Source organism: Bubalus kerabau, chromosome 9 (assembly GCF_029407905.1).
Source record: "Bubalus kerabau isolate K-KA32 ecotype Philippines breed swamp buffalo chromosome 9, PCC_UOA_SB_1v2, whole genome shotgun sequence".
Classification (NCBI taxonomy): Eukaryota; Metazoa; Chordata; class Mammalia; order Artiodactyla; family Bovidae; genus Bubalus; species Bubalus kerabau.
In genome coordinates this window covers 94,308,517-94,331,917 of record NC_073632.1, presented here as the reverse complement: position 1 = coordinate 94,331,917, position 23,401 = coordinate 94,308,517, and the positions used below count along the sequence as shown (strand labels likewise).

General features: G+C 41.8%; 1 protein-coding gene and 1 long non-coding RNA gene across 3 annotated transcripts in view; one reads left to right on the top strand and one right to left on the bottom strand.

Moving 5' to 3' along the window:
* The window catches only part of UST (uronyl 2-sulfotransferase), a 322,187-nt gene that overhangs the window by 103,572 nt on the left and 195,214 nt on the right, over positions 1-23,401 (bottom strand). Inside the window, exons 3-4 of one of the 2 annotated variants that reach the window (XM_055535911.1) lie at positions 18,376-18,531; positions 4,768-4,847 (exon numbers count right to left, since the gene is read on the bottom strand). In XM_055535911.1, the coding sequence (XP_055391886.1) occupies positions 4,768-4,847; positions 18,376-18,531 (236 nt within the window). The remainder of the gene's footprint in view (positions 1-4,767; positions 4,848-18,375; positions 18,532-23,401) is intronic. The other variant, XM_055535912.1, reaches the window with a different exon arrangement.
* On the top strand, positions 1,567-18,552 carry LOC129620131 (uncharacterized). Its single transcript, XR_008698400.1, has 3 exons — positions 1,567-1,672; positions 2,297-2,400; positions 18,452-18,552. It is a non-coding gene; the product is annotated as an uncharacterized LOC129620131 (long non-coding RNA).

Below are 23,401 nucleotides of genomic sequence, written 5' to 3'. Positions count from 1 at the left end.
TGAAAAAGAAGAAACAGGGGGAGATTCATTTTGGTATAATGCCATACACTTCATGAGTTCAGAACATAAGTGTACAAAAGAAAGTATTGGGAACAAGGTTAGACTTTCATTCTTACATTCTGCTCCCCCACAAGTGTTTTGCTGCATGTCAACAACGTAAGGAAGATTAGAAATAAAACATCAAATAAGAATATTAGGTTGCAGCATCAATTCTTCTCTTAATAACCTCTTAAAACAATGTTTCTCTTGAAACAATGCCTGTCAGCAGCGATCAAGGTAGATGCCTTAAGAGCAGCTTAATTTTCTCTATGTCTTATAATTCAAAATATAGAACTCAGTTTTAAAAGCATATGAAAGCCCTCTTAATGAGTCCCAACATAGATGTTTTACTCTGTTAATTGTATAATTGGGGATTTTCCTTACATGCCCACGGTTCACTGTTTGTACCCAAGAAATTTTCCTGAAAGAAAACTGTTCCCTTGAAAAAGAAAGGCTGATGATTTAAATTGCCATGTTTAGTAACAGTCCTGTAGTGTATTCAAGTTCAATTTGTCCTTCTCTGTGTGTTTATGGACGTCTTGTAGTTGAGGCCGTGGGCCTTGTGCATGTGGGGTGGGAAGAGAGGGTGAGATTGAGCCCACAGTCAGCATGAGTTTATTCCAGCTGATCAGACTGGTCTCTGTTTTTTCCTGCTTACAGTTCATCACTGCCATTCCATTTCTGCTGCGCCCATGCTTGAGACTCCCATTTACAGGGTTCCTTTCCATCTTTCTCTTTGCCCAGTTTTCGCTTATGCTGGTCCCTGGGCTGCCAACGCCCCTCCCCTTCGTTTGTCCACAGCTGGCCCATCAGCGGGGCCTCCTGCTTCTCCCACTTCCCTTGGGAACACCCGGTGATTCTTTCTCCTAAACTCGTCATACACGCCACTCCTTCCTTAATGGAAGAAGAACTTGCTGTTCCCTGAAGGCAAGGACATTTCTTTTCTTTTCTATATTTTTAATATTTATTTATCTATTTGGTTGTGCTGAGTCTTAGTTGCTGCATGTGAACTCTTGGGGCTTCCCTGGTGGCTCCGTGGTAAAGAATCTGCCTGCCAATGCAGGAGACACAAGTTCAATCCCTGGGTCAGGAAGATTCCCTGGAGAAGGAAATGGCAACCCACTCCAGTATTCTTGCCTGGAGAATTCCATGGACAGAGGAGCCTGGCGAGCTACAATCCATGGGGTCTCAGAGTCAAACATGACCTAGCAACTAAACCACCACCAGGGAAACTCTTAGTTGTAGCATGTGGGATCGTGTTCCCTGACCAGGGATTGAACCCAGGCTCCCTGCATTTGGAGCGTGGAGTCTCAGCCACTGGACCGTCAGGGAAGTCCCAAGGACAACATTTCTTGTTCCCTGTAGAAGCCCCCGTCCTAGTGCAGGGTCCTCAATATGTATGTATTTAACTGAACACAATGGGATGGAGGGAGGAGAAATCAGCCAGAGCAGAGCCCTGACCTGAAAGTGTTACGTTAGAGACACGGTGAGGCTGCCTCCAGGTGGCGCAGTGGTAAAGAATCCACCTGCCAATGCTGCTGCTGCTACTGCTAAGTCACTTCAGTAGTGTCCGACTCTGTTCGACCCCATAGACGGCAGCCCACCAGGCTGCCCCGTCCCTGGGATGCTCCAAGTAAGAACACTGGAGGGGGCTGCCATTTCCCTCTCCAATGCATGAATGTGAAAAGTGAAAGTGAAGTCGCTCAGTCGAGTCTGACTCTTAGCAACCCCAGGGACTGCAGCCCACCAGGCTCCTCCGTCCATGGGATTTTCCCGGCCAGAGTACTGGAGTGGGGTGCCATTGCCAATGCAGGAAGACACAAGAGACGTGGGTTCGATCCCTGGGTCAGGAAGATCCCTTGGCGCAGGAAATGGCAGCCCACTCTATTCTTGCCACAGAGTTGGACACAACTGAGCAACTGAACACGAGGCTGCATCTGGACAGGAGCCAAACTGGGGGTTCAGACTGAGGCGTCTACAGAAATATTTTTAAATGTTACTTTGAATACATATGATACGCTTCTCTCCAAGAACTTGAAGGGCTTTCCGTCAGGGGTTTTAAGCATTCCAACAAACCAGGGGTGGGCGGGAACTGTCCCTCCCCTGGAGACGGGAACATGGAGATTTCCCCTTCCCACCAGAGGGACTAAGGTCGAAGGGAAGGTCTGACACCCAGAGATCCTGACAGCCAGGCTGACACTTTCCCTGGGAGGTAGTGTTCTCTAAAAGGTGTTTATCATTTTTTCTTTTCTTTCAGAACTCAATCAATCAAAAATAAACTCTTGGGCTTGTATTTGATAGTGGAGGCCAAGATAAAATACGGTCAACCATACTGTGCCCAGCTCTGCTGATCCAATTAAGGTACTGGTGTTGATGTATTAATTAGAATGCTATAATATCCTGAGTTAACTATGAAAACTTGTTGCATTGCAATTTGTTTTGGTTGTAAAGATTTGCCCTGGAAGCAAGAGGAGTAAATGAATGAGGTTTGACAAACCTATGGTTAATGGGTTATGGGGGTAATACACTGAGTGACTGGGATTGACATATGCACACTTGTATACATAAAATAGATAACTAATAAGGACCTAACTCCAACACTTTGGTCACTTCATGCGAAGAGTTGACTCATTGGAAAAGACCCTGATGCTGGGAGGGATTAGGGGCAGGAGGAGAAGGGGACGACAGAGGATGAGATGGCTGGATGGCATCACCAGCTCGATGCAGATGAGTTTGGGTGAACTCCCGGAGTTGGTAATGGACAGGGAGGCCTGGCGTGCTGCAATTCATGGGGTCACAAAGAGTCAGACACGACTAAGAGACTGAACTGAACTGAACTGAATAAGGACTTAGAGCACAGGAAATTCTACTCAATACTCTGTCATGGCCTACATGGGAAAAGAATCTAAAAAGAATGGGTATATGTGTAACTGATTCACTTTGCTGTCCAGCAGAAATTAACACAGCACTGTAAATCAACTATAGTCCAACAAAAATTTTAAAAAGAGGAAGAAAGAATAATGAATGAGGATGTCAGGGGTGACGCAGAGAGAAGGGAGGAAGGAAGTGCATGAGAGAATCAAGGGGTCAGAGGGGCCGTGCTCTGCTGTCTACAAGTCGTAAAACACATGACCCAAAATAGTACCCAGTCCTCCTTATCTAATTACGTCTAATTATATGTTCTTGGCCCCAGGGAAGTGGGAGACAGGCACATACCCTGGACAGTGCAGTGACGAGCCACTTTAGAAATGTGGTTGGAGACACAGCTCTTGTGGAAGCGGTACACACACTCCCATCCCCCATTCCGGCCACCGAGGATAATCCAGGATACTCCGCAGGTGTCCTCCTCTTCCCCTGTTCACCAGCCCAGAGAACTCTGGGTATTAGAGAGGCTGGGGAATTTCAGGGGAGACTTGCTTTCAAAGATAAGGCAGCAACTCCTCTTTGCTGCTTAGTAACTTGCTTTGCTGAATCTGTCTCTTTACACTTCATTTGCACAAGGCTCGCTGCACAGCAGGAAAGTTCTTTGAAGGCTAAACTCTTCTCCCAGCCCTGCAGACTGTTAGGCTTCCTGCAGCAGGGCAGCCAAAGCACTGCCCAGTGCAAACTCAGGCCTCCCTGGTTGCTGGCCCTCGGGGCCACAAGGTCAGCACAGATAGGATTCTCCTGTGAGCCTGTGAGGTCCTGTTATCCCCATGGGAAAAGCGGTGAGGAAAGGGCTGGTCAGATGGCTGATGGGGGAGGCCCAGGGTCTGGGGCTAGTCAGCGGATTGGCTGGAGGACCTAGTGCTCTGTCAACCTCAACTGTGAGCTCAGACAGGCCCGCCTTAGAGGAGGAATCTGAGAGCTACAGTAAAGTACAGTGACAAGAAATCTGTGCTAAGGGATCCCTGGGGAAGAGAATGCCCAGAACGTGCAGTTAGCAATTTAACAGAGGATCAAATCACATAAATTTGAGGTTTGCATTAGTATCAAAAGGTCCTTGTGGGTGAAGAGGAAAAAAGCACAGATTTCTAAAATACCCACCAACATCAAACATGCAAGGTTTAGAGAAATGAGATGGAGTATTCAAAAGGTAGAGAAAGAGGCTGGGCCTAGCTTTGTGATGGCTCAGCGGGTAAAGAATCTGCCTGTAATGCAGGAGACACAGGAGACATGGGCTCAACCCTAGAGTCAGGAAGATCCCTTGGAGGAGGAAATGGCAACCTAGTATGCTTGCCTGAAAAATCCCATGGACAGAGGAGCCTGGCAGGCTACGGTCCATGGGGTCATAAAGAGTCAGGCACATCTTAGCGACTAAACATACGCACAGCACACACAAAATACACATAATTCCACCTCCAAGTTATTCCCAGAGTCCTGTGTGGGTGCAGGTTGTATAAAAATGTGCAATGAAATATATCTGCTAAAATATCCATCTCTTGTCTATTTTGTTCCAATACAAAACATTTTTTTTTGAGAACTATAAGGTCAAGTGGCTTCTCATTAAAAAATAATTTCAAGTTTTCACAAGACTTAAGAATAGTATTTTTAGAAAGAAATGAAGCTTTTAACCAAATATTTCAAATTTTGATCCCTGTACTGAAAAAATAAATGGATTAAACATGTTTTTTGAAGGGCAATTACACTACCTTGGAAAGGAAGGTAGATTTTAAAGTAATTGTTTGTTAGAAGGAGACTAAGTACCCAAAAGAAATGAAAGAACCATTAAATTGAAAAATATCTTACCTTGAGAAGTTGAGGAAATGAACATGTCGGGTGAATAAATAGGGCTGTTCGGCAGTACTTATATTTTTAATCAGTTCCATCTATTAAAAAAAAAGTATAAAATTAGCATATATAGGATTTAATTTACCAAGCTATATTAAGTTAAAGGTTATCTCCCCAACTCTTTTTTTCCTCACTTACTACTTCTTGAACCAGGCTAAACAGCTATGCTTTGTGCTTATGAACTTTACATAAGGCTCCTTACTAAATAAAATAAAGAAGCTCTTGCAATGTGCAGTGCTGAATTTAAGTTAGTTAACTGCCATCATGAAATAAAAGTGACAGTTTAAGTAATTTTAACTGGAGGAGCCAGAGTTGCTGTCCTGAAACGCAAGTAAGAAAATGCCTTTAATCCTCCCCTTTAAGTCAAATCAAGACAAAGGTTAATGATTAGTTTGCATTTCTATAATGATCTTACTGGGAAATACATTTGAAACTAGTTCTGCAGAATTGAAAAGTAGAAATAAAATGAGGCACTATCTCATTATTTTTCCCTTTGATTATGAAATTTACAAAACAAGTATTTCAGAGGGCACACGTAACAACCCCCCCCCACCACTCCCCAAAAAATGTTCTCGGGTTTTGGTGGGTGGTCATCTGAATTATTTATTTGCAGTTATCAGCAAGGCAAAAAGTAGTTTTAATTTGTACAAACTAACATTTACAGTCTTCTGGAACATGTCATGATACAGAAAACGTTTAGTAAAATCTGTTAGAAATTCCAAGCATTCTTATGACTCCCTGACTTCCTGAATTCCACTTTCCTTAGATTTTCTTATTTGCCCCATCAAAGCTGACACTCTGGAATTTTTAAGAAGCACATTGAAAATTGCTACTTTGGACAGACATCAGAAGGGCAGCACTTCATATTTTATGAAATAGCTCAAGTTGGAAACAAAAACGGTCATTCATGTGTTAACTACAGTAGCAACAACAATAAAATGGGAGTCTGGAACTCGAGGTTTGTCTCAAGCGTGACGGAAACCTGGTCTGCCTTGTTCCCTCCTGTCTAGCTCAGAGCTGACACACACGGAAATGCTCCATAAATATTTGTTAAATGAATTAATTCCAACGAGTCCATGACTTACAGATGGTTACTCTAGGACGTCGTGGCGTAAACTCTTTCATTAGACATTCGTGCTCACAACGACTGTTTGAAGAAATGAAATTGAATTTTAAAAGCAGATGACTTGCAGTTCATAACCCAGGGCTTCTGTTGGTCAGTGGCAGGCATGGGTGAATAATGGTCTGCCTGTCCCCAAGCTTGCATGTAAAAGGAAATTGAATCCTGCCTCTTTATCTTCTGTTTATCCTTTACAATCCCCTGCATGCCCCAGCGCTTGTTTTTGGTTAATAAAACTTCCAGCTTCCTTCACATTATGAATTTTCATTTTTGATAGATCTACCAGCAGAATTACTGATTTGGGAGCACAGCCGAAAGTAACTGATTGCTGAGGTTGTCTGCTTAGAAGCGTAACTGTGTGTATGTTTAAAATAGTGACCATTCAATGCCTTAATCTTTAGATTATTTTTCTTCAGCTATTTCTCTGTACACATAAGAGTAATATGAGAAAGCCCTCTAGGATTACACAAGACTGGAAAAATGGGTCAGAAGAAAACCTGTTTCCTTCACATATTCAACATTATATTACATTCTCTAAACACATGTCAATGTGTTAAATTTAAGAGAAGAACAGTAGTGGTTAGATTTTGAGAACAGTGTCATAATAGGCATAAAGCTGTCTATTTCACGAGGAAAAATGGATTAGTGATGACAATGCATAACTCTTTCTAGACATCTCTTTAAATAGAGAAAAGTTACTAATGCTTGCATTTATCACATTAGTATAGGGTAGTCAGACTGTACGTTTCAGCTCTCATGAATTTTGTCCTGCACATGAAATAGGAAACTCCACATGAAGTACCACAATCTTCAGTCCACGGCATTGTGTTCACAGCTTGTGAAGACGGTGTCATTTGACCATCTTCACAAACGCTGTGCATGCTAAGTCGCTTCAGTCGTGTCTGACTCTTGGCGACCCTATGGACTGTAGCTCGCTAGACTCCTCTGTCCACGGGATTCTCCAGGCAAAAATACTGCAGTGGGTTGCCATGCCTTCCTCCAGGGGATCCTCCCGACCCAGGGATCAAACGCACGTCTCTTAGATCTCCTGCACTGACCGGCAGCTTCTTTATCACTAGTGCCCCCTGGGAAGCCCTCACAAATGCTAACCTTCCCCATTTCGAGTAACAAGCAACCGTCTCCTGAGCACCTGCTGGCCATCACCTGAGTTCCCCCTTGGTTCTCCCAACGCTGCCAGCAGCCTACATTTCTCTCACCTGAGTCTTATCTGTGTGAGTGGCAAAGACATTACTTAAAATTATCACAGAAACTAACTCTCCTTTGCCTTGGCTCATGCAGGACCACTGCTAGCCTTTATTTTGATTCCACTGAATTCATTCATTCATTCAGCATTTATTTTGGGTGCTTACCAAGCCCTGGAGATCAAAACCTGAATAAAATCAATGGGAAGACATAGAAAGACAAGACAGTGGAATGTGTCCTAATGGTATCCCCAAATCTACCCTGGCCAAAACCACACTCTTAATCCTCATCCGTCTTTACTCCTTTCCAGTTAATGGTTCTCTCCATATCCTCATATTTGATTTGTGTCTTTCCTGGACTCCCATATTCAATCCCTTACTGAGTCAAGTTAATTTTATCTTTACTATTTCCCTCAATTGACCCTCAAGATCCCCCATCCTATAGCCAAACTAGACTCCTCCATATTCCTTCCATACACCATGTCCAAGACTGACCATGTCCAAACTCGGGCTCAAGATTCTTCTTCTAGAATGTTCTTCCTCTTCTCTCTGCATGTCCACATTCTAATCACTCTTTACAACTAGCTAAAATGCTTGCCTCCTCCAGGTAGCCTTCCTGAAGTTTTTTCATTCAACAATCATTGATTTTCAACTATGTCAGGCTATGTGCCACTCTGGATTGTGGCTTTAAAAATAAAAGATTTGGTTCTTGCTCTCAGGAAGCTCAGAGACTTGTGGGAGAAGTGGATAAACAGGCACGTATCATCATGTGATAACGATCATGGGATAGAAAGCATGGAGGTGGAATGCCTGTCCCGACCTGCAGATGGAGAGGTAATGCTTTGATAAGGAGGTGTTTCTCAGTGGTTTCCAAGGATACACAGGAGTCAATAAGAGAAGAAAGGGACTCTCAGCATGGCAGACAGAGTGAACAGCAGATGCAAAGCACAAAACACAAAAATGACTTGGCTATTAAAACTGCCAGGCGGGCAGGCACGGAATCAGCAAGGCAGTAAACAAGACTAGAGAGGAAGGTAAAAACTGGGTAACTGAGGGTCTTGCTGGTCTCATGAAGGATTTCGACATTTATCTACAGCCAGAAAGGATTTTTTTTCTTCTCTCAGATCTAAGGTCAGGTGAAAAAGAGAGTAAGGATTAGAAGCAGAAAGTTTAGTGAGGAAGACAGAAATAATCTCAACAGGAAATGATGAGGTCATGGACTCATCACTTCTCAGTGTGGTTCCCATACCAGCTACATCAGTATCACCCGGACACCTGCTTATGTTGTTTGGTCCCTAAGTCGTGTCTGACTCCTTTGTGACCCGATGGACTGTAGTCCACCAGGCTCCTCTGTCCACGTGCTTTCCCAGGCAAGAATACTGGAGTGGGTTGCCATTCCTTCCCCAGAGAATCTTCCTGACCCAGGGATTGAACTCGTGTCTTCTGCACTGGCAAGGAGATTCTTACCACTGAGACTCCAGGGAAGCCCAGGACATGTGTTTAATAAGAACACAAAATCTCAGGCCTCACTCCACACCTATGGAATTAGAAGAAAGTCTGGAGGTGGGGCCCATCAATCTGCATTTTAACAAGCATGCCAGGAAACTCTAAGGCTCAACTGTTTCAGAAACAAGGAATGAGGTTCATGGAAGTGAGAACAGATGGAGAGATTTGGGTATATTAAGGAGGGAGACTGTGCTGAGACTGTAGCAGCTGGCAACATAAGGGAAGGAGAGGGCATGGTCAATGGAGCTTCCTTTTTAGTCCTGGCTGGGGTCTGAACATGTGGTGGTACCCATTCGTGGAGATGGGAAACACTGCAGGAGGAAGCAATCTGCCTCCAGAAGGGAGGGGAAATGGGTTTGGTTTTGAACATCATTGGCTAGAGATATCATTGTTTTCTTTAACTTCCTGCAGCACTCTGAGAATTTTCTAGGACATGCTCCGTTTACGTTACATTATAGCTGGGTTTGTGTCCTGGCTTTGAACCAGATTGAAAGCTCCTTGAGGGTGGTGGCCAGGTTTTATTTATCCCCCAGAAAGCCAAGCCCAGGTGCCTACATAGAATACATACCCATAACTGTTTATGCAATAAAGTACCCCCTTTTGGGGGCTTCCAGAGTGGTGTTAGTGGTAAAGAACCCACCTGCCAATGCAGGAGATGCAAGAGAGGGGGGTTCGATCTCTGGGGGCAGGGGGAAGATCCCTCGGAGGAGGGCGTGGCACCTCACTCCAGTAATCCTGCTTAGAGGATCCCATGGACAGAGGAGCCCGGCGGGCTATAGTCCACAGGGTTGCAAACAGTTGGACACGACAGAAGTGACTTAGCATGCACGCACAGACCTCCTCTAGAAAAACATTTTTGGAGTTAAGAAATATACAGTTCACTGAAGACAGAATTATCACCGAGGCTGTGAATTCAGGCTTTCTGGGACAGATTTGTGCATTCATTACCGTGGTGTCACATGGAGCTAACAGTTTTACTATTTCACCCTCTAGGATGTAACAACACAAAACAAACCATCATTTTCTGAGTGTTTTCCAGGCTATCACTGAATCAAGATGCTCTTTATGTACATACTGGCATTTCACCTTTAAATGACTCCATGAGTTAACTATCATCCAGGGTTTACAGGTTAAGAAACTGAGGCACAGAAAAGCTGCATAGATTGCTTATGATCTCACCACTACAACAAAGTGAAGCCAGGATTTAAACCCAAGTCTACCTGACACCAAAAATCCTGCTGCTTATCACTAAACTGCAATCTCCTCACCATTCCCACTGCTTTTTGATCTATATATAACCTGTTAAAATGGGAGGAAGGGGTCGGTTAGCAAAATAACTCTGGAGACTAAAGAGGGTTTATGAAGATATGAATTTTCTATCTTTTTGTGATGGGTTTAAAAATCAAAAGAAAGTTCTAACAGATGGAAAAGCATTAAAAGTAATAAAAATAAAAGCATCAAAATATCAGAGAGAATATTTTTTAAAGTTCTCGGTGGGAAAATAGTTCAACAAGCCAGAAATGAATTTAAAATACTACAAATAAAAAGAATGAAAAATAACTCTGTAATGGAATGGATCTAAAAGAAGAAGTTGAATCACAGTACATCTGAGAATGAGATAGAACTGAAGTTTAAAAAAAAGAGGCAAGAATCAAACAGAATTTATAATGCAGAGGATGTACCAGGCAGTAGCTTTTAATCTTTTGCTTTCAACCTAACTGGCTGAGATGACAGAGCAGAAAACCTTTACCTGCAGTTCTATAAACACAGCTAGTTAGTAAAAGACTTCCTTGGGAGATGCTTGTCAGCCGTAACTGACAGAGCATTGACCCTACTCTGATCTGAGTTCTTGTGTCACTCATAAACAACTAGATGTCCCATAATTTTGCACAACATCTTAAATGAAAGAAAAAACATGCTTTTACACATCAAAGCCAAATAAGGAGTAGCTCAGAAGAGAACTCCTTGGCCCTTTAACCTCAGAGGCCAGGAGGATGGCTGTGGGCTCTGGTTACCTTTCCCTCTTCCTCCTGCATGAAGAAAGCCCCTCTTGAAGGAGGTAGGATGGCCCTCCCACCTTCAGCTCCTCGCTAAGGAGTCACACAACACATGCCTGCAATGAAGAAGAGGACCACCAGGGGGAGTAAAGATGTGACCAAGGCACGGAAGGCTGCATCTGAACAGAGAAAATCAACCTCGCGGCTACAACTTGAACCAGAGGAGAAAACATTTTAATTTTTCAGAGCTTGTGGTTTCCTCCTTTCCCCCTCTTTTCTCTGCACTGAGTTTTCACTAGCAGACTCATATTTTTGTCTATAGAACTCCAAGATAAGACCTTGTTTGCAGCACTGGGTGAACTTAGCCCTGTGGCGTGGAGATGGACTCAGCTAAGTTTGGTTTGACTCCAAAGTCCACTTGGAGCAGCTCTGATGCCTGTGGACACATCCTTCCTACTCTAAGGTCAGAGAACTCTGAGGGTCATTCTGAGGAGACTTTTCCAAAACATCTCAAGCAACAGTTAGGCTTCTGGGATAAATGTGCAGGCCTCTGACACAATGTCTTCAGAGGTTTAAGGGATTCTCAGGTGGGCTGCCATCTATGGGGTCACACAGAGTTGGACACGACTGAAGTGACTTAGCAGCAGCAGCAGGTGAAAGAGGAATTTTTCTTGTTTAGTGGAGGATTCCCTTTAATTAAAGGAAAATTTTCTAATAATTAGATCCTTTCCTGCAATGATTCTTCACTAGAATTGTGCCCGAGCATCTCCTGGGGAGTTTCCTGCTCCCCCACAAGATACAAATACCTGGGCGCCACCATTAAGAGTATAACTCAGTATTTCATAGTAGACCTAGAAACATATGTGAAAAGCTCCTGAGAATATTCTGATGCCCATGATGGTTAAGAACCATTTTTTACTGACCTCCCATTGCCCATGAATGATGTTCTACCTCCTTAGCCTAACATTCAAGGTTCTTTGGGATTTGATCCCAGTTCATTTTCCATTCTTGTTCTCCCATATCTTCTTGAGCATTTGGTTTTTTTCCTTTTTAAGGGGGTGATAATACTTTCCTAATAATGTTGCTTAAAGGATTAAAAAGAGATGCACAAGCATCTAGTATGCTGTCTGATGCTCAGTCTACAGCAATAACAGAAGGTCCTCAATGAATATTCATCACAACAAGTAAACAGTGGTGGGACCAGCCTCAAAATGAATGAGTCAACCTTTGCTTTTAACAGAGGCCAGTTGACTCTGCCTTAGGGAAGCCTGGGAGGAACCCCAGTGGCCCCAAGATGGTTTCCAAGTCTAATGTGGTTTCTTTCGGTGGGTTTTCTCTTCCAGAGTTGCAATGCTTTGTAGTCCCAGTCAGACATGGACTATGCAGTGGCTGAGAGCAGTGGGGAAGGGAAATTAAAACACCATAAAGAAATTCTGTTTCTGACAAAGAGGGTACGGCACTCTAGAACACACTGACATAGGGGCTGTATCCACTGTTCTTTGAATACTTTTCAAGAGTTTAGTCATTTGAATGGCTAGTGAATAGAGTCACTGCAGATGTGAAGTTTATAGTGAAAGAGTAGCCTTTACTGGTATGACTGATGGAAGTGTGTAGGCTGGTCCGCCAGCTCTGAACTGTGACTCAGAGTTCTGTGGGATGCAATTGAGAGCCACGAACACTATAAAGAGTCCCCTGGCCAACTCAGACTGGGACACTTTAGGTGAAAGCTGATTAAACAGACTTTTTTGTTTTGTTTTTAATTAAAAGAATTCTCAGAGTCTTTAAAATGTGAATATTGTGGTGACTTTCCTAGAGGGGGACAAGGAGATAGCATTTTCCAAACTTTTTAAGTCATGATATTTTCATTTTTTCCCCCAATGTCTTAGGAGACTAAATTTCTCAGGAACACACTTAGAGAAATGCTGATATGATGGTTTTGACAAGGATCCTTAACCCTGGTGGCTCAGTAGTGAAGAATCCACCTGCCAATGCAGAAGACACAAGTTCAATCCCTGGATCGGGAAGACCCCCTGGAGGAGGAAATGGCAACCCATTCCAGTATTCTTGCCTGGAAAATCCCACAGACAGAGGAGCCTGGCAGCTACAATCCATGGGGTCACAAAACAGTCAGACATGACTTAGCAACTAAACAACAACAACAACCTTAACTCTGAAACTCCTGTGGTGCTTGATCAAAAAAATAAAAACTTTTCTGGACTCTACCCCAGAATCTCCAGAAGAAGGGCTACATACAGCAACTACATAATCATAAGGCTGTGCTGGGGATTCCCTGGTGACTCAGTGGTAAAGAATCTGCCTGCCCATGCAGGAGACACAGGTTCAATCCCTGACCCAGGAAGTTCCCAGAAGCCGCATAGCAGCTAAACCCGTGTACCATAACTACTGAGCCTGTGCTCTAGATCGTGGGAGCCGCAACAAGAGAAGCTGCTGCAAAGAGAAACTCACACACCACAGAGAGTGGCCCTTGCTTGCCAAAACTAAAGAAAAGCCCACAGCAAGGAAGACCCAGCACAGACAAAAATATATTAAAAAATAAACATTTGTTTTTTTTGTTTTAAAAAGATCCTGCTGTGCAACCAGAGCATATAGCCACTGCATTAGGAGGGTGGCTCCTAAATTCGGGAGGGCCCAAGTTCAAGCCCAAGTGCTATGGACAGTCAGTTTTATTATATTTGGAAAGTGACTTCATCAGGCTGTTTTAGTTTTCTCATCCATAAAATAGGAAATCGTACCCACTTACTGGTCTAGTTTTAGGTCCAAACAAATTAAATGAAATAATAAAGTAAAACAATTAGCACAGAGCAGGTGCTGCTATTTCAGTTTGGAATCCTCCATAGCTTCAGTACGGACTTCCCTGGTGGCTCAGCAGTGAAGAATCCACCTGGAAAGCAGGAGACGCAGGAGATGCAGGTTCATTCCCTGGGTCAGGAAGATCCCCTGGAGGAGGAAATGGCAACCCACTCCAGTATTCTTACCTGGAGAATCCCATGGACAGAGGAGACTGGGGGGCTACAGTCCATGGGGTGACAAAGAGTCAGACATGACTAAAGTGATTGAACACATACATAGCTTCAGTCTAAATAAAAATTGGAAATGTATTTGCTTTCTCCATCTTTTAGGTTCATATGCCAACAGTTTTTGCCCTTCTTCAACAGGAATGAAATCATTTTGACTTCTTAGGTCTGTGATATGCCTCTGACATATTGGCTTTTATTATCCTCAGAGCAGCATTCTGAAAGATAGGGTCAGACCATTAACAAAGATGGGTATGAGTCTTTTGGAAATCACACATCCTGCCTTCTGGAAAATGGTTCTTTATCTTTTAGGTTGTACATGATCTCTGTTTTCCAAGAAAGTATCTAAACTAGCCCAAGCGATTTAAATCTGGTTTTAGAGCATAAATCAAATGATGTCATCCTGAGTTCCCATTATATGCCCTGCAAAAGGTCCAACATTTGGCCAGCACCAGCTGTCCATGTTCTTCTGTGGAGGCAGAGTTTTCTAAAATATTAACTTCAAAGACATTTCTATTTCTTATAAGGGCAGATGTAATGGGATTTTTATTGATGTTGTAACATTTGCTGTCTTCATGCTCTCTTTCCTTTTTAATAATCCCTTCAGTGTCTTACTCCATGAAATAGGTTTTTTAAAATCTAGTACTCAATGGGTTTGTGTGTGTATGTGTGTGTGCATGTGTGTGTGAGATGACAGGTACCCTCCAGGGAGAAATGTATGTGTGAATTTGACTCTAGCCCAGAGAGATGCCATTGAGTATGGATGCAATGATACAGATGATTCCAGTCTTTAGTCTCATAAGCGGTTACTTTTCCAAAGTTCATTTGTAAGTCAGTAGTTTGGAACTTGGAACACATTTTCTCATAAAAGAAATGTTCGACATGGTGGAGAGAGTCCCGGGCCAGCCCACAAGAGTCCATTTAACTCGTACTGCACCAAAGCAGACTTGTCATTAACTCCAGAGAACAATGTTGCCATGGGAACTACATTTTCAGAGTTCTACTCTTTCATGTTAAGAACCACTGACTATAAAATTATAACTCATCTCCTAAATCACATACTCCCCTTTCCTTTAATAAATTACCAAGAAAAGGGAGCTATTCACACCACAGATTATTTCTTGAATATATTAGGTTAAAATAAAAATTTTTCTCTACTTGTTTCATGCACTTTGAATCTTTAGAAAAAGGATGCATGTAACAAAGAAAGAGTTTCTTTAAACATTCTTGAGACTTGGTTTCAAGTCTTCTTTGAACTACTTCAAACTTGGTTTCTTGTCCTGGAGTTTCCTGGCTCCCCTTGTATGTCCCAGCCCGGTCAGCTAGCTCCAGAGAGGCAACTGTCACTATCCTTATGCTTGTTTGTACATCAAAATTGTTTGTTGGCTTTTTCTACCGTATCTATACCTTTCCCTTAAGTTTTTTAAAACTTGCCTTATAATTTAATAGGAATCTGCAATAACTAAGTAATGAAGTATATTCTAGGTCACACTGACCACAGGAATCAGAAATGCTTCAACTAATTATACACAGATCATGGCAGAAACTGTATAAATATATCACAGAATCACAGGGCTGGAAAGAACCTTAAAAGATTGTCTAGTCTTTTCCCTGGCTTCCAGACAAGCCAATCATTCCAAACAGATGAGAACTAACCTCTGTTTTAGAGGAAAGGATTGACTTTGACTTTAACCCTTTCTAAAAGACTTTACAATTTGTGTACCATTAGTAAATTATTCTTCATTTTTAGTCTAAGTCCTTCCCTTTACAGTTCATCATAGGAAACAAAGTAGGTTGATTTGTTTAAAATTCCAGAGTATATTCAAATATCATATTTTGTGCTTGTTTTTCTAGGGCCTTCCTGAACATCTTAGGGTCTAATATTCTCATTACTTTGCTCCCTCTGAGTTTTTACACTTTACTGCAGTGGGAACTAAAGTCCAGGTACTATACTTTGTTAGGCTTTAAGAACTGGGCATAATATCCATACATAGGAACATTTTAAGTCTAATCTGATAGCTGACTGAAAGACTCAAAAGAAAACCAAATTTTTTATTTATAATAACATTGCAATCGCATAGGCTATTTATTATAGTTGCTCTCTTTCAGGGAGTTAAAAAGGCATGCTGCTGCTGCTGCTAAGTCGCTTCAGTCGTGTCCGACTCTGTGCGACCCCATAGACGAAGCCCACCAGGCTTCCCCATCCCTGGGATTCTCCAGGCAAGAACACTGGAGTGGGTTGCCATTTCCTTCTCCAATGCATGAAAGTGAAAAGTGAATGTGAAGTCGCTCAGTTGTGTCCAACTCTAGCAACCCCCATGGACTGCAGCCTACCAGGCTCCTCCGTCCATGGGATTTTCCAGGCAAAAAGGGTATAACCAGCCCTAATTATATTTGTTCTTCAATCAGATATGGAAATCAGAAAACCTACCCCATGAAAATTACTGATAGAATGTGATATTTAAAATGTCACCAAATATAATTTTTCTATTGAGCACCTACCACAAAACTTGTGAGAAAGTGAAAGTGAAAGTTACTCAGTCATGTCTGACTCTTTGTGACCCCACGGACTGTATAGCACATGGGATTCTCCAGGCTAGGATACTGGAGTGGGTAGCCGTTCCCTTCTCCAGCGAATCTTCCCAACCCAGGGATCGAACCCAGGTCACCCACATTGCAGGCGGATTCTTTACCAGCTGAGTCACAAGGCAAGCCCAAGAATACTGGAGTGGGTAGCTGTTCCCTTCTCCAGGGGGCCTTCCCAACCCAGGGATGGAACCCAGGACGCCCACATTGCAGGCAGATTCTTTACCAACTGAGCTATCTAATCTCAAATTTTTTTTTTTTTTTTTTGCTTATTGCTTATGACTATTTAGACTTGTTACTCAGAGACCCCTTGGTGGAAGTTTTCAAAGAAATGGGCATTTTGATCTCTATACTGTGGAAGACAGTAAACACACAGACATTATAGCAAGTACTGCTGGCAGCGTTACACTCTCAAAACAGTCCTACCATTCCCTGTGACAAGAGAGACAGGAAGGCTATTGCATATTCCCTGCGTGTGTGAGGTTTTGAATGCCTGAAAGGTGAAGATCGTGTAAGACAGAAGTAGACATAGTATTAGGGTCTCACCTTAGTAAACCATGCACCTTGTTTATTCCCTAAATTTACCTAGTCACTGAGTGGTGTGATGGTTAAATTTCATGTGTCAATTTGACTGGCCAAGGGATGCCCAGATTAAGCAGTATTTCCCAGTGTGTCTGTGAGAGTGCTTCTGGATGAGATGAACATTGGAATCAGTTGGACTCAGTAGATATCCCTCCCCAGCGTGGGTGGGCCTCATCCAATCCCTTGAAGGCCTGAGTAGAACAAAATGTGGAAGAAGGAGGAAGTGATTTTTTTTTTCCTGCTTCACTGACTAAACGGAGACATCTCATATTATATTCTCCTGCCCTTACGTCATGGGATTTACATCATGGGCTCGCCTGCTTCTCAGGCTTTCACACTCGGGCTCGAGCTCAGTTTCACCAATGGCTTTACTGGGCCTTCAACTTACAGATGGCAGAGTGTGGGACTTCTCAGCCTCCATCATTGCATATGCCAATTCCTCAGAGTACATCTCCATTCCTGTCTGTCTGTCCATCTGTACACTGATATCTGTTTATCTTTTGATAGATATATCTCCATCCTGCTGGTACTGTTCTCTGAAGAGCCCTGACTTATGCTGCTGCTGCTGTTTAGTCGCTTCAGTCATGTCCGACTCTGTGGGACCCAATGGACTGCAGCCCACCAGGCACCTCTGTCCAGGGGGATTCTCCAGGCAAGAACACTGGAACAGGCTGCCATGCCCTCCTCCAGGGGATCTTCCCAACCCAGGGATCGAACCCAGGTCGCCCGCATTGCAGGCAGATTTTTTACCACTGAGCCACCAGGAAAGCCTGCCCTATTCACCCATTCTAAATACCTAAGAGGACCAAAGCAACTTTTTGAGACCAAGCTAATACACTTGACCCTGTAAAATGATTATGAGAGCACTAGGCCTGTTGTCTACACTAACAAAGCATCTCAGTGGAGACTATCAACCCTATTTTGGTGTCAGCTTATAAAGTGGAATCTGTCTTCCCAGCTTCCTGACCACCACCCGCATGGGCCTCATATGGGTCAGCGTCTTAGGGCAGATTTGTTCCCAGGAGGTGGGGTAATTCTTTTGCTACCACTAAAGAAGCCAAGAGCTGTTTTGGCGCCTCAAGACCCCCCGAACTTACCATAATAGGAAGCTCATGCCCCCATCAACCAACCAGATTCCTGGCCCAACGAGGGTTTTCTCTTTATTATATAACCATAAAAACTTAGGACATTTGTGAGGAAATGCAAAGGAAGAAATATTAAAATCAAGTTTTCTTATTTTTGCTCCCAAGATGTCAGTGTTACCTATAGCTCAGTGGCGTACCTATGTGAGATTTAAGCACTGCTAATTTTAGCTAAACAATGACCATGTACTCTATCCTTCACTGGTTTTAATAAACGTATCCCTTCAGGGAAACTTCCTGGTTTACAGACGTCTGTCAGAACCCTCAACTTAAATTTCCTTCCACACCTGGCAAAAATACAGTATGATATTGTAACTCTGGTATTCATTTGGTAGGGGTGAAAGGGTGTTCCGGAAGGCACCCACTAATGGTGCAAATGAAGCAAAGACAACTTACTTGTTCATTCTTAGTAAGCCTGGTTTTGTTGTGAATGTCTGACGTGACCAAATTGAATCCGTGCTTCTCTGACAAGATTCTCAGAAGCAGGACGACGGTCCGACTCCCACACTTGCCCACTCTGTTGTACACCACCTGGCTCGGGAAAGGCAGCACCTGGGAATGAGCGAGAGCAGACGAGAGACTGTGGGACTGAAACACTGAGGATTCTTCCCTCAACTGCAGAATGATAAACATTTGGTCAAACTCGCAAATAGTCAGACACGGCTTAGCAACTGAAGAACACCACCAAGTGAGAAGGGCCTGTTCAAAGCTAACGAGAATGGACACGATGAACCAGGATTCTTCTTCACGGTGTAACATGAGAGAAACGCTGGACTCCTCCATCTACGCAGACACTTAAAACTGGTACAATTTCATGCCGTCTAGAATATTGATTGTGAAGTCACTATTGTCTTTTTCTTCAGAACAAAATATATAAATAGGTGCTTTAATGAAAATATTCTTTTGCAAGTTTTATTAGAACAATCTGTAGAGTGCTTGGGAGAAATAATAGTAATTTCAAAAATTGAGACATAATTTAAAAGCAATAAAATTCACCCTTTAACGTGTACAATTCAGTGAGTTTCAGTATATTCACAGAGTTGTGAACCATCCCCAGTACTTAATTCCAGAGCACTGGAAAAGAAACTCCACACCCATTAGCAATCACTTCCATTTACCTCATTATCTTGATTCACTGAAACTATCTACTCTCTGTCTCTAGAGTTTTGTCTATAGCTTTCCAAAAATCTCATATAAATGGAATCACAGGACATGTGGCCTTTTGTGTCTGGCTTCGTTCACTGAGCATAATGTTTTTAAGGTTCATCAGTGTTGTAGTATGAATTGGTATTTCATCTCTTTACATGGCCAAGTAATATTACCTTGTATGCATAGGCCATATTTTGTTTATATATTTATCAGTTGATGGACACTGGATTGTTTCCACCTTTTGCCTACTATGAGTAAATATGCTGTGAACATTTGTCTATATGTCTTTGTGTATACATCTGTTTTTGATTCATCTTGGGTAAATCCTCAAGAGTAGAAACGCTGGATCATATGGTAACTCTATGCTTAATTTTTTGAAGAACTGCCAAACTGTTTTTAATACAGCTGCACCATTTTATATTCCCACCAGCAAAGCATGAGAGTTTCCATTTCTCCACATCCTTGCTAACACTTGCTATTGCTTGTTTTTATTATTATTATTATAGCCATCCTAATGGGTGTGAAGTGGTATCTCATTGTGGTTTTGATTTGCATTTCCCTGATGACTAATGATGTTGAGCATATTTTATGTATTTATTGGCCATTTGTATATTTTCTTTGGACAAATGTCTATTCAAACACTGCCCATTTTAAAATTGGTTATTTGTCTTTTCACTGTTTTTTTTTTTTTTTTTTTTTCAGATTTCATTTTTTTTTTAACATTCCAGTTAACAATGTTGTGGTAGTTTCAGGTGGACAGCAAAGGGACTCAGTCATTCATATACATGTAACCATTCTCCCCCAAATGCCCTTTCGCATCCAGGCTGCCACATAACACTGAGCAGAGTTCCCTGTGCAGTAGGCAGGATCCTATTCACTATCCATAGAGTTTTAAAATTTCTATATTTTTTCTTAATTTGCAAATATATTCTCCCATTCTATGGATTGTCTTTTCACTTTCTTGAAATGTCAAAGCGTAAGATTGTAACCTTAATGAAATCCAATTTATCTAGTTTTTCTTTGGTTGCTTGTGCTTTCAGTATCATATCTAAGAAACCACTGCCTAATCCAAAGTCACAAAGATATACACCTGTGTTTTCTCTTAGATGTTTCATAGTTTTAGTGCTAATATTCAGGTCTTTGATTCATTTTGAGTTAATTCTGTGTATGATGTGAGCTAGTGATCTAACTTCATTCCTTTGCATGTGAATATCCATCTGCCTCAGCAGCATTTTTTTGAAAAGACTTTTTTTTCCTTTCTCTATTTAATTGTTTGGCACCCTTACTGAAAACCCCCTAACCATAAAACTACAGTTTTATTTCTGGACTGTCAGTCCTGTTCCATTGATCTATATGTTCATCCTATGCCAGAACCACAGAATCTGGGTTACCATTTCTTCATTCTAAGTTTTGAAATCAGGAAGGGTGAATCCCTGCAACTGTGTTCTTCTTTACCAAGATTGTTTTGGCTATTCTGGGTCCCTTGCATTTCCTTATGAATTTTAGGATCAGCTTGTCAATTTCTGCAAAAAAGGCAGTTGAGATTTTGACAGGGACTGTGTTGAATCAATAGATCAATATAGGGACTACTGCCATTTTAATAATATTAAGTCTTCCAATACATGAACATAGAAGTCTTTCCACTTACTGGATTTTCCTTTAATTTGTTTCATTGATGTTTTTCAATTTTCAGTGTACAAGCCTTATAATTCTTTTATTTATTTTTTGATGCTATTTTAAATGGTGTTCCCTGGTAGCTTAGTGGTAAATAATCTGTCTGAAGTGCAGGAGATCTGAGCTTGATCCCTGGGTCAGAAAGATCCCCTGGAGAAGGGAATGGCAACCCACTCTAGTATTCTTTGTGTGTGTGTGTGTAATAAAATTTTATAAAAGAGATAGGAGAAAGCTTCTGACATAGACATCAGAAGGGGACTGAAAAAGTGCCCCCTTGCTAGTTTTTAGCAAGGCCACTCCAGTATTCTTGCCTGAAAAATCCCATGGACAGAGGAGCCTGGCGGGCCATAATCCATGGGATCACAAGAGTTGGACACAACTTAGTGAATAAACCACCATTATAAATGGAACTGCTTTTTAATTTAATTTTTGGATTGGCTGCTCACTGGTAGAAATACAACTGATTTTTGTATATTGATCTTGTATCCTCCAACCCTGCTGAACTCATTTTATTAGCTTTAATAATTTCTTTGTGTGGAATCTTTAGGATTTTCAATATATTTGATCATGTCATCTGCAAACAGAGATAGTTTTACTTCTTCCTTTGCAGTATGGATGCCTTTTATTTCTTTTCCTTTTCTAATTGCCAAGTTATAAAAATTCTGATAGACAAAGAAGCAATTATAAAAAGTATCTGATTAAATATTTAAATCCCCAATAAAGACATTATTTCCATATTTAATGCTGGGCATTCAACAGTAATTGACAAATAAAATAACCAAAAGATTCCATCATTCAGCACATATCCATAACAGAAGGCCATAAAAGGCCCAAAGTTAAAGAGTATAGTACAACATATCTAAATATACCCCAAACTTGGCTATGGTATACAATTTGAATTTTTGCCTTTGTAATTACAGGTTTAATTTTCTCAAAATATTTTATAGGCAGAGCAGCATCTTGTAAATTTGGAGCTTCAAGGCTAATTGTCATTGGAGTAAAATATAATACTAACATCACTTACATAGCAACCAGTCATATATCATTTTGATATAATTCTTCACATGTATATTTTTTAAATGAGCAATACTTTGTTTCCTTAGGGTCAGTCATAATATCTTTTATTATGTGCCCTCATGTGTGTGTGTTAGTCGCTCAGTAGTATCCAACTCTTTGTGACCCCATGGACTGTAGCCCACCAGGCTCCTCTGTCCATGGGATTCTCCAGGCAAGAATACTGGAGTGGGTTGCCATTTCCTTCTCCAATCTATGACTACTGGCAAAAACATAGCTTTGACTAGATGAACCTTTGTTAGCAGAGTAATGTCTCTGCTTTTTTAGTATGCTATCTAGGTTGGTCATAACTTTTCTTCCAAGGAGCGAGCATCTTTTAATTTCATGGGAGCAGTCATCATCTGCAGTGATTTTGGAGCCCAAGCAAAGAAAGTCCCTCACTGTTTCCATTGTTTCCCCATCTATTTGCCATGAAGTGATGGGAATGGATGCCATGATCTATGTGTCCTCATGGTGCCTAGAAAATGCCTTGGATACATAGTGTCTCAATAGACATTGATTGGTTCTTGGCAGCTCTGAGGGGCTTAATGTACTGTTTAACATTAACACAATGATTCCACTAAACTGTGAGACCAGGACAATCTTCCAATACAGCTGATCTTTCTGACCAAATGCTAATAAAATCATCAGGGTAAAAAAGACCATCAATATAATAGGCCCTTTCATTTACGGTTCAATCAGTGAGTACCTCAAAAGTCTATTCTCTGGAAATAATTGTAGAAGTTCAGATATTCGGACGAATCATTTAGTTCTTATTCACGAGACTGTGACCCAGGGAGGTTGAACTGGGCTTCACACTTAGTGCGATTGCACTACTGCTGTTTGTGAGCTGGATTTTCTGTAATAACCCGGCTGGAAGATACACTGTGGTCGTGACAAAGCTGCCAAAACAAACACAACTTTTAATCTCTTTGGGGGAATTAAACTGTTCAAGAATTGGATGAATACATTTTTCCTTGTCTCCTAGCACAGCACAGAACAACAATTTAGTCAATTGGTGACCTAGAAGGTGTGAGTTACAACATATTTAGTACTTCATTCAAAGAGTATAAAGTGTATCTTAGAAATTTTAGATGAAGAACAGAGGCACTTAGAAACCTGAGGTGGAAATAATTTCTCCTGAATTTCTTGGTTAATCAACACAGTGAGTGTGTGCTAAGTCACTTCAGTTGTGTCCGACTCTTCACGACACTATGGACCGTGGCCTGCCAGGCTCCTCTGTCCATGGAATTCTCCAGGCATGAATACTGGAGTGGATTGGCATGCCCTCCTCCAGAGGATCTTCCCCTCCCAGGGACTGAACAAACCCGGGTATCCTGCAGTACAGGCAGAGTCTTTATTGTCTGAGCCACAACATACAATACACCATCACAAAGAATAACCTTTCTCAAATTTAGGGTGGGGCTTTTAAATCCTTTCTGAAAACCTATGGAACTCACTGGAAACTGGCAGATTTAGTCAGGCCAGACCAATGAGTTGATTGGGGCTTTGGGATAGGTGTTAAAATTAACAATGGCAATAAGTT